The 14,341-nt window shown below is 42.9% G+C and overlaps 1 protein-coding gene across 2 annotated transcripts in view; it reads left to right on the forward strand.

Annotated features, from left to right (window-relative positions):
• LOC110518706 (ER membrane protein complex subunit 2) overlaps positions 1–704 on the forward strand; it is a 63,021-nt gene extending 62,317 nt beyond the window's left edge. For both annotated transcript variants that reach the window (XM_036973882.1, XM_036973883.1), the window contains one exon: positions 138–704. In XM_036973882.1, coding sequence (XP_036829777.1) covers positions 138–224 — 87 coding nt within the window. In that variant the 3' untranslated portion in view covers positions 225–704. The remainder of the gene's footprint in view (positions 1–137) is intronic.
• The last annotated feature ends 13,637 nt before the right edge of the window (positions 705–14,341 follow it).

Consider the following 14,341-nt stretch of genomic DNA (forward strand, 5'->3'; position numbering starts at 1 on the left):
GCTATGCGGTTATCGTGACATTCTGAGTGTGCGATAGTGTTTTGGCTTGGCTGGCTCTCCCTCAGCCAGCCCTGTGCTTTGGCCTCTTTAAAGATGTTATGAGCTGATGTTTTCTCTCTCCTCTCTCTGTCATGCAGCTGGCCGGTCGCGGGACGAAGGAGAACAAATGCTCCGTGAAGGCCGTGGAGGAGATGCTGGAGTCCATGCAGATCACCATGTCCTAGGCCCCCAACCCCCCGTTCTACATGGCTCAACAAGGCAGCTCTGTTGGCTCAATGCTGTGCACCCCTCAGACTCGACCACCACCTCCCCTCCCTCTGTTTTTTGATGATTTAGAGCAGGTCTGTCCTTTATAGTGCAGTACTTTTAACCCAAGCCCTATCTAAGCAAATATAATGCACTATGTGAGATATAGGGTGACATTTGAGACGTAGGCCAGGTAGAGGATGCTCCCGCGTTGTCAGGGACTGAGATGTGAGTAGAGAAGAGGCTGTAATAAATACTAATATAAGGAGAGGGCTTAGACAGGTCCGTCTGTATGCAGCTAGGCCCTCCCAACATTTCCTTATGTCTGTAAATGAAAGAAAAAAAATGAAAAAAATAAGCCGTTTTTATCATAAGTATTGTTTTTTTCTCTCAGTCCATCCAGATGTCTTAATAAAGGCTTTAATTGTTTGCGGTCTGGAGCAAATTTTCTCATTTCAGTCGGTTTGGTGTTCTGTGTTTTTCCTGGGTTCTATTAGGTTTTTGTGTATAGGGACAATCTTTCTTATCAGTACATTGACACAACTGTTAATGATAACGGCGGATTCATTACTTTTATGATAATGATAAAATCTTCTATGAATTTATGGTAATTGACTCCCAGCCACTCTCACCACTCTACCGCACCAGTAGCAACAGCAGAGCAATCAGCAACACTAGAGCAGTCTGCTTAAACCATTTCCCAGCGAGCGGGAGAGAAGCGACCTCATTAAACGGGCAGCAGCGAGGCTAAAGGCTTTTGCTTCTCACACTGGATCCAGCTGATACTCCCGCCCTTCAATTACCCAGACACCGTAAGGACTCTAACTGCAATGTGTGGCGGCCGGGAGAACACCTCTGTCAGTTCAGTTTAGGGAGACCCAGAGTACACGGACTGGCTGCCAGTAATTAAAACACAGACAAAAATCGAATTCATGAAACTGGGAACGTTCATTGGTGGCAATTTTCTTACTTGAGTAAAAGTAAAGATACCTTTAAAAGAAAATGACTCCAGTAAAAGTCACCCAGTAAAATATTACTTGAGTAAAAGTCTAAAAGTAATTGGTTTTAAATGTACAAAAAGTAAAAATATAAATAATTTAAAATGTCTTATATTAAGCAAACCATATGACATGATTCCATTTTTTTTTTAACGGATAGCCAGGGTCACAGATCAACACTCAGACATAATTTACAAATGAGGCATTTGTGTTTAGTGAGTCTGCCAGATCAGAGGCAGTAGGGATGACCAGGGATGTTCTCTTGATAAGTGTGAATTAGACAATTTTCCTGTCCTGCTAATAAGCATGTAATGAGTACTTTTGGGTGTCAGGGGAAATGTAAGGAGTAAAAAGTACATTGTTTTCTTTAGGAATGTAGTGGAGTAAATGTAAATAGTCAAGTACAGATACCTAAAAAAAACTACATAAGTGGTACTTAAAAGTATTTTTTACTTTTAAGTACTTTACACCACTGGGAACGTTTATAACAGAGGGGGTAAAAATAGATATTAATGCCGTGAAAAGGAGGTCTGGTTTCCTATACCACACTCATTTGTGATTGTCGGATGCGGGCTGGTCCAAATGAATGTCTTGATTCTCACTCACCCGTGCAGGGTCAGCTGGTACTTCCATCGTTTTTGTTTATTAAGTCGCAGCAATTGTCTCATCATTTCACTCGCAGACTGATGGAAAAGTTGAGCGTTGAGTTTATGGCCTTTTTTGGACAGCTTTGGGATTTAAAGAGGTCGCGGAGCTCTAAGCCGATGTGGAGAAAGCCATTTCCCCCCCCCCAGTTTTTAATAACCTGGTCAGTGTATGATGTGCCTGCTTTTGCACACCAATCTGTCAGAACCAATGAAAGCCAAGGGACTTTTTCTGAGCATGAACTGATAGTGGTCACTTTTACAGGATTCGCTGAAGGTAAATGACACCTTTTGAAGAGCTATAAAGGGATGTTTAATTTGAGAGAGGATGTCATTTACTTGCCGACCCAGGCAACTAGTCCTGTTCTTGTGGTGAGGGTAATTAAATGCCTGTAAATGGTCTATAAAGGCTCATTGTCAATCATAGTGATGTGTGAATGATCAGTTCAAGGCACTGACATATAGACACTGTCCAATAGTGACTGATGCAATAGTGCCATCTGTAGTCTGAAGGTAGAACTTAGAGAACCTCTGGGAGTTCAAGGAAGAAGTTTAGAGAATATGAAGTTATGAGAATGCAAGGTTACACTCTTTCATCAGAAGTTCTTTCCTACACGTTATAATACAAGTGATAGCCTATCTTGGTAACCAATTTATATGTAAGGATCGTGATCAATTACAGACCTATGGATATGGAAAGGGTCTAATTAATGTCTGTCAAAAGATCAAAATAACATGAAGCAAAAAGAAAACACCTAATCACGTATAAATGCACCTCCACCAGGTCTGTTGCCACGTTCACGTGCTAGTCGGGAACTAGGAAACTGACATTTCCGACTTGAACGTGTATAACTACAACCAGGTAGCAAGTCGGAAATGTACGAGTTTCCCAGTTCCTACTAGCACGTGCACGTGGCAAGTATTTTATATGCAACTGTCTTAGGCTGAATTTCCACTGGCAGCCCAATTCTGATCTTTTGCCCAATTATGGGAAAAATACCAATTACTAGAAAAAGATCGGAATTGGTCTGCCTGTGTAAACTCAGCCTTATAGTCCTGTTCTGTTTTTGCTTTTTTGTACTCTACATGTAGTCAGCTTCAGTCCACTGCTGTGCACCACACACACACAGCAGTGTGAAGATTCCCAGACAGACCAGCAGCAGGAAGGGAAACCCAGTCTGCCCTAAACTGTTGGCTCGGCTCAGTGGGTTACAAAGTGCAGTGGATTAGCCATTAGTGTTGCCTGTAATCCCTTATTCCCAAAGAGATTAGCCTGAAGAGGGCTTGCTAGTGTCTAGAGGCTGTATTGGATCCAGGCTCCACGGTGGTCAGGTCAGCTGAAGTGGATAAGGCTCTGTGATGAGCTTACACTGTGACTTAGCCGTCCTCGCCAGAACATCAGTCAAGATCGGGATGATATGTGAATTCCGCTAGCCACGGATTGGACATCTTGATTGGGAGCTAGAGACACGATTGGAAGACCTCCGGAAAAAAAATCCTAAACCATGCTATGCATGTTTTTTTTAACCAAAGAAATCCATACAGTAAATTATATTTCTGCCAGGCTTGGAGAGAAGAAAACAATGAATATGTCATCATTAATGTGAACTATGAGTATGAGTGGATGTTCTCGAGTAGCTTTGCGTGAACCATCTGTCATGCGACTCAGTGGAAGGTATTGACACTAGGGCGAGGGCCGGGCGAGGGCCGGGCGAGGGCCGGGCGAGGGCCGGGCGAGGGCCGGGCGAGGGCCGGGCGAGGGCCGGGCGAGGGTGTGGAAGCCCCATCCATTGTGCGGACTGGAGAGAAGTTTCACAAGGTGAGGGAGTGGAGTGGGGGAACGGGGAGCCCATCCGTCTCTTTCTGTTTTGGGGGGTGGGGGTGATGGAAGTGTTTGGTTAGGAACGGAGACCCCCGGGGCCAACGATTACGAATTGCTCAAATAACACCTGACACAAAGTAGAGAGATGTCAGGGGCTCGTCTGCCAGAAACACACATGCCCACAGATGCAGATGGTGTCGAAATAAGAAGTGTCATTGGTGTTACTCTATTTAAATGTGAGCAAAATGATTCATCATATCACTTTAGGATTATTTTTTAAAAGTTTCTAATGATCTTAGATTTGAGCATCTGTGGGCTACGAAAATCCTCAATTACCTCAAATTTGTCATTGGTGTTACCGTTTTTAGTGTTACTACTCCTATTGGTGGCACAGTGTTATCATTCTGGTACATGTTATGTAAAGTCATTAAGGTAATAGTTTAGAATGAGACGGAAGATGTATCCAAATACATTTAAATAAATACAAAACATGCCCAAATGCCACTGCAATTCAAGAATAACTTTTTCCCTGTAAAGCTATTCAAGGATTTATCAGTACGGACCAAGATTCCACAGGCTTGCGTGTCTAAATCAAGCCCATCACGAGGATCAAAAACAGTATGTGATCTTGAGGTCCTGGTCTACTGATGTGTTCAGCTTCCTGTTACCTGCACAAAAGGGCTTAAACCCCCTTTGAAAAGAGCATAGAAGATCAGCATGTTGCTCCAGAGAAAACTCGACAAAAATAACCTCTTTCAATCTGTTTTCTGAGCCATGAATCTATGAATATTAACTCCACCGCAATAAATTCACCCCCATTTATGCACATCTGTTTACACACAGATATACTTGAAAAGTCACCAGTAAACTTATTGTGATTTCAAGTAACTTTGTTTTTCAGGGTGAAATTTATTTGACGGAAAACCAGTGACCCTCCAGTTTCATGCCATGAAAAACAGAGAGTTGGGTTTAGAATTGAGTAAATTTCTCATTCAACTAGTTGAGACGGAATCTCTGCCACACCGCAGCGTTTTGACATTAGTAACGAATATGGTTATTTTCGGTATTAAAGATAGGTATCACATAACTTTCCACATTGGAAAAGAAGAGATCGCTATTGCATAAGAAAATGGCAACATTGCAAAAATGAAACTGAGGTCAATTGGCAAATTCCAAAATGCTAACCTTTCTCTGTTGCTGCACAATGTCTCCTTTCAGAACCCAGCCAATTCACAGATCCTGAACAAACTGAGTTTACTCTCAAAGGGCAATGATGCTGGGAAATAGTTTTCTCTCAAAGCAAAAGGACAACTCACTGCCAGTGTGTGTGTGTGTGTGCGTGCGCGTGTATATCTCTGTGTGCGTGGGTGTGGTCATTTCTGAGATACTGTGAGCTTTGCATTGGGAAATGAGACTGGCTCTGAATGCAGCTCATCTCCCAGGCCACTTGACCATGAGGCTCCAGACTGCTGCCATCTCCTTGCAGCCAGGAGATCTTCTGTGGCCTCTAAAGGCCTGTCTGTGCTCTGCTCTGGTCTGGTCGCTGGGCCCTGCGTCGGGCTCCACATGGCCGTGGTGATGGGTTGGCAATCCACATGCCGTCCCCGAGCAGCATCCTGTCTGCACACTCCGTCACAGCACATGGCATGTGTCGAATTAGAGATAGAGAGAGAGAGAGGAGCAGGCTGCTGGCTTCAGTAGACAGTTGCTCTTTCCAGCCCAGGCTTCGCAGACCACAAATCCCCTCTCAGAGCGTCTTCTCGGCCAGAAGGCATGCGGCTTACCCCGCAAAAGGCCAAAGACCTAATTACAAAAAAAAAAGGAAAAAGCAGGATCGGCTACTGATTGTGCTTCCTGGGTGGATGTTGCTGGCAACCACAGGGATATTTTGTACCCGGAGCTGGATATGAGAGAAAGACTGGGGGATGGCAAAGTCAAGAGAGTTGGGGATGGAGAGAGAGGTTTCTGAAACCTACAACCCTTTTATGAGTGGCGCCCTCAAGCCGTTACGTTTGCTCGCCAACATGGCGGGTGTTTGTTGTTTCAGACACCTTGTCAGTGTTTAAACTCACAACAGAACACAACACAACATAGCCAGGTAGGTAGGTATGGGTAACATATCTTTAACTGCTTCACCAATGCTTAAGTCAAAGGAGTTCCAAGGGCCGTGTGCCAGACCTCATTCCTTACGGCAACAATGGGACATGACAGGTATTCTTCTCCATATTTCCCCAATTTCTCCTTTGATGTGAACACTTCCTCCCCGAGGCTGTGATTTCACTGTGACAGATGTAATCAGGGCCCACACGTCGCAGGCCTCTCTTGCCTGCATCCCATCATGACTCAGTCTTTTCCTGCTTTTCTTTATCATCCTTATAACCTCTTTTGTTTTTGGCACCAATAGCACACCGAAGTAACCTCCAACCCCCATCCCTGGAAATGTGAGTATTGTTATATCCATTACAATAACATGTTTCTTCTTTTTTCCTAATCTCTAAAACCAACAACAGCGTTATTGATGGCGTCCACATGGGCCCCGTGAGGATCTGTGGACACGCATGGTTTGACTTATCAGTAGTCTGGTTAGGCCTCGCCTCACGGAAAAGATTCAAACTCCTCCACAGTCTGTAGGGGTAATTGGCCACAGCTTATTCCCAACAATGATAATTGGGAAACATGGAAGGGTTTAAGACAAACCCCAAAGATCTCGTCTGAGCAGACGGACTCGCTCCTCTTCTGTGTGATTTGTTTATCGGTTGAAATTGAAGATCCAGACTGACGATCCGCTGCGCTAACTGTACAAACTGTGGAGAGCTTGGGATGACAGAGCGGTTGGTCGCTTCGACTGTGATGAATTCCCCCACTCAGTCAGTGATAGTGTGCAATTGATTCACTCTGTTACTGTTTGGCATGCTGAGGTTGCCAGACATTTTCTGTTGGATACATATTTGGCGGTGAATATATATAAAGTAGCAACTAACATTCCTTTCTCGCTCTCTGCTCTCTGCTTCCGAGAGAGGATGAGCTACTCTGATTGAGGTGACATACAATCATATTTATTTTTTGGGCTGACAAGATGAATAGTCGAGCGGCGAGTGTTGAGATGGGAGATTATTTTAAAAGTGTTGTTAGTGCTGTGTGTGTACGCATGGGTGTGCATACACATGCGTACCCGCACACATCCAAACGCACCCGCACATCCTCCTCCAAGGAAACTTGGCAGGCGGCAAATGCTACCATCTGTTTGTGAGGAAAGTCAAGGTGATAGTGATGGGTTCCACTCAGTCTCCATCTCCGAGACAGTAGCAGGGACTCTTCTCTTCATGCTGCTATTACTAATGAAAGCAAAGGGCCCTAATTATTAGGCTGCACATGGAAACTTCACAGCTTGTTGTTGTCTAGTGTCTTATGACTGGAAATAAGATTTATTTGAGTTTAAGATGTGCTAGTTGTCACATTGGCTCTTAACTTACGATATCTTGACTGATGGTATATTATTTAAGAAGTTTGTTCTTATCATAAACACACTCATACTACTCTAAAACTTCAATCATACTATTTTTGCCCAGCTGCCCAAATACACGAGCCTACCAGATGGGCTAAATTCCTTTTATGCTCACTTCGAGGCAAGCAACACTGAAGCATGCATGAGAGAAGCAGTTGTTCCGGACGACTGTGTGATCTCGCTCACCGTAGCCAATGTGAGCAAGACCTTTAAACAGGTCAACATTCACAAGGCCGCGGGGACAGACGGATTACCAGAACGTGTACTCAGAGAATGCTCGGATAAACTGGCAAGTGTCTTCACTGACATTTTCAACCTTTCCCTGACCGAGTCTGTAAAACCTACATGTTTCAAGCAGACCACCATAGTCCCTGTGCCCAAGAAAGTGAAGGTAATCTGCCTAAATCAGTACCGCCCCGTAGCACTCACGTCGGTAGCCATGAAGTGCTCTGAAAGGCTGGTCAGGGCTCACACCTTCCGCCTTAACACCTTCTACCCCTGCATATGGCCTCGTTATTGTTTTGTATTTTCTTGTGTTACTTTTTGATGAATTTAATTTTAATATTACTTTTAATTTTACTTTAATTTATTTAGTAAATATTTTCTTAACTCTTTTTCTTGAACTGCATTGTTGGTTAAGAGCTTGTAAGTAATTATTTCACGGTAGGTCCTGTTGTATTCTAAGCATGTGACAAAGACAATTTTATTTGATTTAGTCTCATTGTATTTTATTGTGTAACTTTAAAAAAAATGTTTACTTTAGTTTATTTAGTAAATATTTTCTTAACTCTATTTTCTTAAAACGGCATTGTTGGTTAAGGGCTTGTAAGTAAGCATTTCATGGTAAGGTTGTACACCTGTTACACCTGTTGTTTTCGTCGCATGTGAAAAATACGATTTGATTTGATTGGTTGTCTCTGGGTGTGCCGACTGGGTGTGCAAAATCTTTTATGCATATGTTGTCTTCACAAAATATTTTTCCCTTTTCCCTCCTATTTCCAATTACTTTTTATGAACTGCTGATCGAGAATGTTCTGTCTGGAAAGGATATTTTGGTCATGGGAAATATAAGGGGAGAAAAATAACATATTTATAGAGAGAAAAATTATATAGCCGGTCCAAAAAGAAAGGTTAGCCATATGCTGAGCCAATAATAGAAAGGCATTAGAAAAATTAAATGAAAGAACTTATTTTATGAGTTGGGTCCTCAACCAAATGAACACTTTAAATCATTGGCCAGAAAATGAATATAAAAAGCATTCAAAGTCATTATCAATGGCACCCTTTTATAGACACAATTGTGTTCAACCAGACTCTGTAGACTCACATTACGAATACTAATCATACACAGACACTACAAAATATCTATCCAGGGATATTCTTAGTGGCACTAATGATACTTGTTAAATGGAGTTGAAATGAACAGAAATAACATTTTAAAAAACAAGTGGATGCTATGCAAGTATGCAGCTGAGTTATTAGAATATAATTCTTGAGTTGGCCTTCAATACTTGTTTGTGAGACGTTTGAGGGGACTATGTATTTTAGAATATGTTATATTAGAGGATTCTCATCAGCTTGAATTGATGTGTGTATTATTTTCACAAGGGGTATGGGTGAAACATATGGGTGAAACATGGAACATTGAAATACAATTAGAAACATCGAAGCATTGATGTATAATGCCTCACATTTACTGTGGGGGCAATTCCATCCCTTCAAGCAATCATTAACTATGATTCAAAGCATAAGTGGCAATGAGTCATAGAACATTTTTATTCAATGTCATATTTTTAAGCGATATCATCACGCGGCCTTGAGATAATATTACACGACTGAAACCTCTCTGGTTGGGGAAGCTGCGCATTCAGCACATCCAGTGGAGCTTCAATGTCACCACAATGAATCTGACAGGGAGATTGAGTTCTCCTTAAAGGTATCAAATTCTGCATGGTCCAGTAATTTTCCCTCTCGCCCCAGGCTATTGAGCTCATTTCGGAGGGGGTGGGGCACATTTTGCTACTGGTATTCAATGCTAATTTCTAGTGACTTTTGAGAAAAGGATACAGACAAAAATCTGCAAATTTACAAGGCTAAGTGGGACATGGCAGAGGGGCACTTTCTCTGGTACAGTCCAATCAGTCTTAGGGCCATTCATACTGTACTGAATACCAGTGTGACTGTTAATGTCCTTTCTCTGCTACTGATAGTATTTTTTTAAACTTCCGCTATGTCAGGTTGTTATTACTGCTGATGTACATACTGCATGGCTTGACTTAACTTAACTTAATATTAACTTAACTTAATATTTCCAACAAGTTATTACACATTAAAAAAAAATGCATGAAAGGTCAAACTGAAATGAATCAATCTCCACTACACATCAATCAAAAATAAAATATACTGGCTGCCTTTCTCCTGTATGGAGTTTACACGTGCAATACACCCTCTAGACATGTGCTGCTAACATTTCATCAGAGATCATATATTATGACAGATCGTCAGTCTATGAACTCTATGAGCTTTTGGAGAGAGGCACTTCTCACACCTTTTGCTTTGTGGTCTCTCTCTCTCTCCCTCGCTCCCTGTCTGTCTGTTCATGGCTGTCACTCTCTTGCCATGATCATGGTAGCACCAAACAAAGTCTTAACACATGGAACACACCGTCATGACCCATAATCACTGTGATGAAATTAAAGACATCTAAGCTGAAAGCACAAACATTTGCCATCTAGTTTGGCAGGGGTGGTGTGCGGGCAATTGCAAAGTACAGTTCTTTGCACTCATTTGAAAAAACTATTATGAGCTCTTTTTGTTCTCTTCTTGACTGCTGGTACGTTCACTATCAGTTTTCACACAGCCAGAACTACCCACCCAGCATGAGCCAGAGATAAAAACCTGGCACAGCTAAAAACGACTCAACTGTAAACGTAAAGCTAACTAGCTACTAGCCAGGATAAAGCATAGAGTTGCTCACGTACTTTCTAGCATATCAAAGTTTATTCACATTCATACACTTTGTACTTAAACTTACTTCATTGTTGCCAACAACAATTACTTTCCCCAGTGCAGTGAGTACTGGTGGTGGTGCTGTACAGTGCATTTTCTCTCACTCACACACTGCCACAATGCTTGTAACAACCGAGAGTTCGATTGAAACAGTCCTCAGGGAAAAGTACCTCAGGGAATCTGGCAACTTGTTTTTCAAAATAAAAGTCAAACAAATTATTATTATTTGGGAGGGACATGTCCCCCTGTCTCCTAAGCCCTTGCACACGAGGAAACACTGTAGTGTCACTCTTAAAGAGAGACTGTGAGATTCTGGAATTTAAAAGGATCGGACCCTTTATTTCAATTTCTGCCTAAAATGACATACCCAATCGAACTGCCTGTAGCTCAGGACCTAAAGCAAGGATATGCATATTCTTGATACGATTTGAAAGGAAACACATGTTTGTATAAATGTGAAATTAATGTAGGAGAATATAACACATTAGATCTGGTAAAAGATAATACACATATTTTTTTGTTCCATCATCTTTTAAATGGAAGCGAAAGGCCATACATTCAGATAGGAGTCTAGGTGTAATTTAGATTTTGTCTACTAGATGACAAACTGTAGAATCCAGTTCCTACCATATAAAAATAGATTTTATCAAACAAAAATATGCTACATTTTAATCTCTGGGACCCTCATGATGACAAATCAGAGCAAGGTTACTGAATGTAAGTACATTATTTACCTTCAGAGATGAATGTGTCAAACCAGTTGCCGTGCTAAAAGTGTTTTGTTGTTGTGCACTTTCCTCAAACAATAGCATGCTATTTTTTTCACTGTAATAGCTACTGTAAATTGGACACTACAGTTACATTAACAAGAATATAAGCTTTCTGCCCATATAAGATATGTCTATGTCCCATAAAGTTGGCTGTTGTTTGCAACATCATTCTAGTCACATTTGCGCACGCTAGCAACAACCATCCCAGTTTAGGGACACCGATCCCGTAGAGGTTATGGAATGTCTCTGCGTGCAGTATGAAGGAAGTTAGCAATAGCATTGTTACTCTACCTGTAGACTTCCAGTCATTACGCTTTGTCACGCCCTGACCATAGAGAGCTGTTTATTCTCTATGTTGGTTGGGGCGTGATAGTGACTAGGGTGGGTCATCTAGGTGATTAATGGTTTATGTCAGCCTGGTATGGTTCCCAATCAGAGACAGCTGTTTATCGTTGTCTCTGATTGGGGATCATATTTAGGTAGCCATTTCCCCATTGTGATTTGTGGGATCTTGTCTACAGTAAGTTGCATTTGTGCACACCAGTATCTTCACATTTCGTTTGGTATTTTGTTGTTTTTGTTCGGTGTCCATTTATTAAAGGAAAATGTACGCCTATCACGCTGCACCTTGGTCCACTCATTACGAAGATCGTGACACGCTTGTAACGGTTCCATAACTACAGACGCTGGGAGAAGGGAAGCAAATACAAGGTGAGGATTTAATAATAAATAGACATGAAACTAAACAATAACAGCTTCTGGACCAGAGAAACAAAATAACATCAATGTAGACACGTGAATTAAACTGAGGAAGTGACAGATATAGGGGAGGCAATTAATGACGTGAGTCCAGGTGAGTCCGATGAAGTGCTGGTGTGCGTAACGATGGTGACAGGTGTGCGTAATGAGGAGCAGACTGACGACCTTGAGTGCCAGAGAGGGGGAGCGGGAGCAGACGTGACAACGCTAATGCTAGGTAGAAATGGCTCGCGAAACTACCGCTAACTTACTTCATACTGCAAGCAGAAAACCCTTTTTTAATGCCAGAACCTTGCAGTATGCCTTTAACTGTTAAAGTCAAATGGGGAAACGTGGCCGACTTTTCTCACACAAGAGTTTGGCACTTTATTGCAGCTTTATTTATTTGTCCATTTGGTGGGTACATTTTGGAGTTTTTTCCTTTGACAAGTGATCCTGAATGCTAATTCAAAATGTTGTGGATGGACCCAGTTTCCTCAAACCCCAATTTTGAGCTATTTTTCTGGGTGCGGATGAGGGGCAGAGGAGGGAGATTAAAACCAAAACGATGAAGTACTCTGAGACCATTACTGCTTGCTTTTCCGTTGTGCGTCACCACAGGTACTTAGTATTTAGTTTTGCTCCTCTCATGGAGTATTATCAAGGTCTTATCACGTTGAACCCAGGAGTTTATATGTTACCTTTACGTATAATCCACATAGTTTTGACCCAAAGAAGTCAAAATGCTTTGACCTCTCACATTCGAATCACAGTACAAACTTGAGAAAACAGAAAGTTGGAGAACTAGTGTGTTCAAATTTGCATCTCAAGTGAGCTCCATATGGGCCCTTCTTTTTTTATTTCAAGGGAGTATGTGGATGCCAAAGTATTTTTGGTGGGGGTTAGTTGGTGAGAGAGGTAGAGAGGCAGAAATGGAGAGTGGGAGCACAGTAAAGGCAAGCCTCAACTTCCCCTTCTCCCCTATCCTTTCTCCCCTTCCCCTTCTCCCCTTTCTCCTTCTCATTTCTCCTTCTCCCCTCTCCCCTGGAAGAGCCCAGCCCTGGTACATGTGTGTTGGGTTTGGGTATAAGAGCGGTGCACAGCCTGATCTCTGACGGCTGACTGCCTGGGAATCCGTCACAGGAGATTAATGAGACAGCCTCCATAAACCACACCGTCCCGCAGACAGGTCGGCCATTTTTCACACTGACAGATCAAGGCTTGGCATTTTTGGCATATTTTATGTTAACACTTAACTCTCCCCGGTGACGCATCCCCTCCAGCGTCTAAGAGACCAAGGCTATTCGGTGTAGTCCAGAACAGACATTAACGTCATAGCCACCCCCAACTCCCCTGCCCATGTCAACGACCCTGTGACCTGACTTTAGAGCTACAATGGAAGCCCTGCGTGTTCATGCAGCAGGACACTACAGGGTTAGAATTACTGGGCCTCTTGAAGGTTCTCTCTGTTTTCCCTCTCTCTCTCTCTTTCTCTCTCTCTCTATCGACAGTGTGAACAACAGAACAAGGTGAGGATGAGGAGAGATAGTGTACTCGATAAGCGGTGGAGGAGAGGAGATGGTGTGATATGTCCCTGCCAGTTTCCAACTTCAAACTATCATTCATGGCATGCTCCCAACAGCTCTTCCTGGCGTCTTAGCCCGCTCTCTCTGCATCCTTGCCTGCTTTGAAGTCCTGGGGGCAGGGGGCGCTGTCACTCACATGTCAGCCAGTGAAGTGGAGAGCCAAGGCTTTCTGATGGATGAATGCTTGGTGGGTATATATTTAGATATCTGTGGAGCGGGGCCCAGTGGAGCGCCTACTAGAGGAGCTCATCTGTGGAGCCCAGTCAGGTCGAAAACGTGCTAGAGTCACGTCCTGAACCACATCGTGAAATCGTGATTAACACAAGTCCTCTGTCTCCAAATAAGCCCCTCTCATGGTTTTCCAATAAATGTGATGGCTCAATAACGTCCAAAACAGAGCATGATTGACAGGATTCCACTTTTGGGTTGAGTTGTTCACACATTTCGACAAACCCATGCTCGTAGAACCATATACTTTTAAACATTATTATGTTTTTTGGTATGTTCTATCTGGCCTTTAGATTCTATGGGGTTTTCTCTTGCTTATGGAAAAATGTTGTGACTGTTCCCATGCAGTGGTCAGTTCCCATACGGATCCCAGCAGGTTATAGATCCCACTGTACATCCATCTCAAAATTAGCACATTTCTGAAATCTCCTTATGACTGTCAATATTTCTGGGCGTGGGGAAAGGAGGTTTTGAGCAATGGGGGTGGTGCCTATTAACTGCCCTCTGGTTGAGGAATCTGTGGGAATGTGTATATGGTTTCTGTGTCCGATTTATCTCCTGGAGAGCGCTTGGCTCGACGTGAAAGGTGCCGGGTTGCTAAAGAGGCTCATTAGGGCCGAGAGGACCAGCGGACAGGTCTCAGGACAGCAGTGAGCGATGGGGGTCCAGGGGGGGTTGGAAGGGGGTCATTAGGGGTTGGCGGGAGTCTGGGAGAGCGTGAAACTCAGGACACATGGCCGCCCGCACTCCGCACGATAACATGCAGGAGAAAGAATGGGAAGGCTGGGAAAACAT

The sequence above is a fragment of the Oncorhynchus mykiss genome, chromosome 3, assembly GCF_013265735.2.
Source record: "Oncorhynchus mykiss isolate Arlee chromosome 3, USDA_OmykA_1.1, whole genome shotgun sequence".
NCBI classification, from domain to species: Eukaryota; Metazoa; Chordata; class Actinopteri; order Salmoniformes; family Salmonidae; genus Oncorhynchus; species Oncorhynchus mykiss.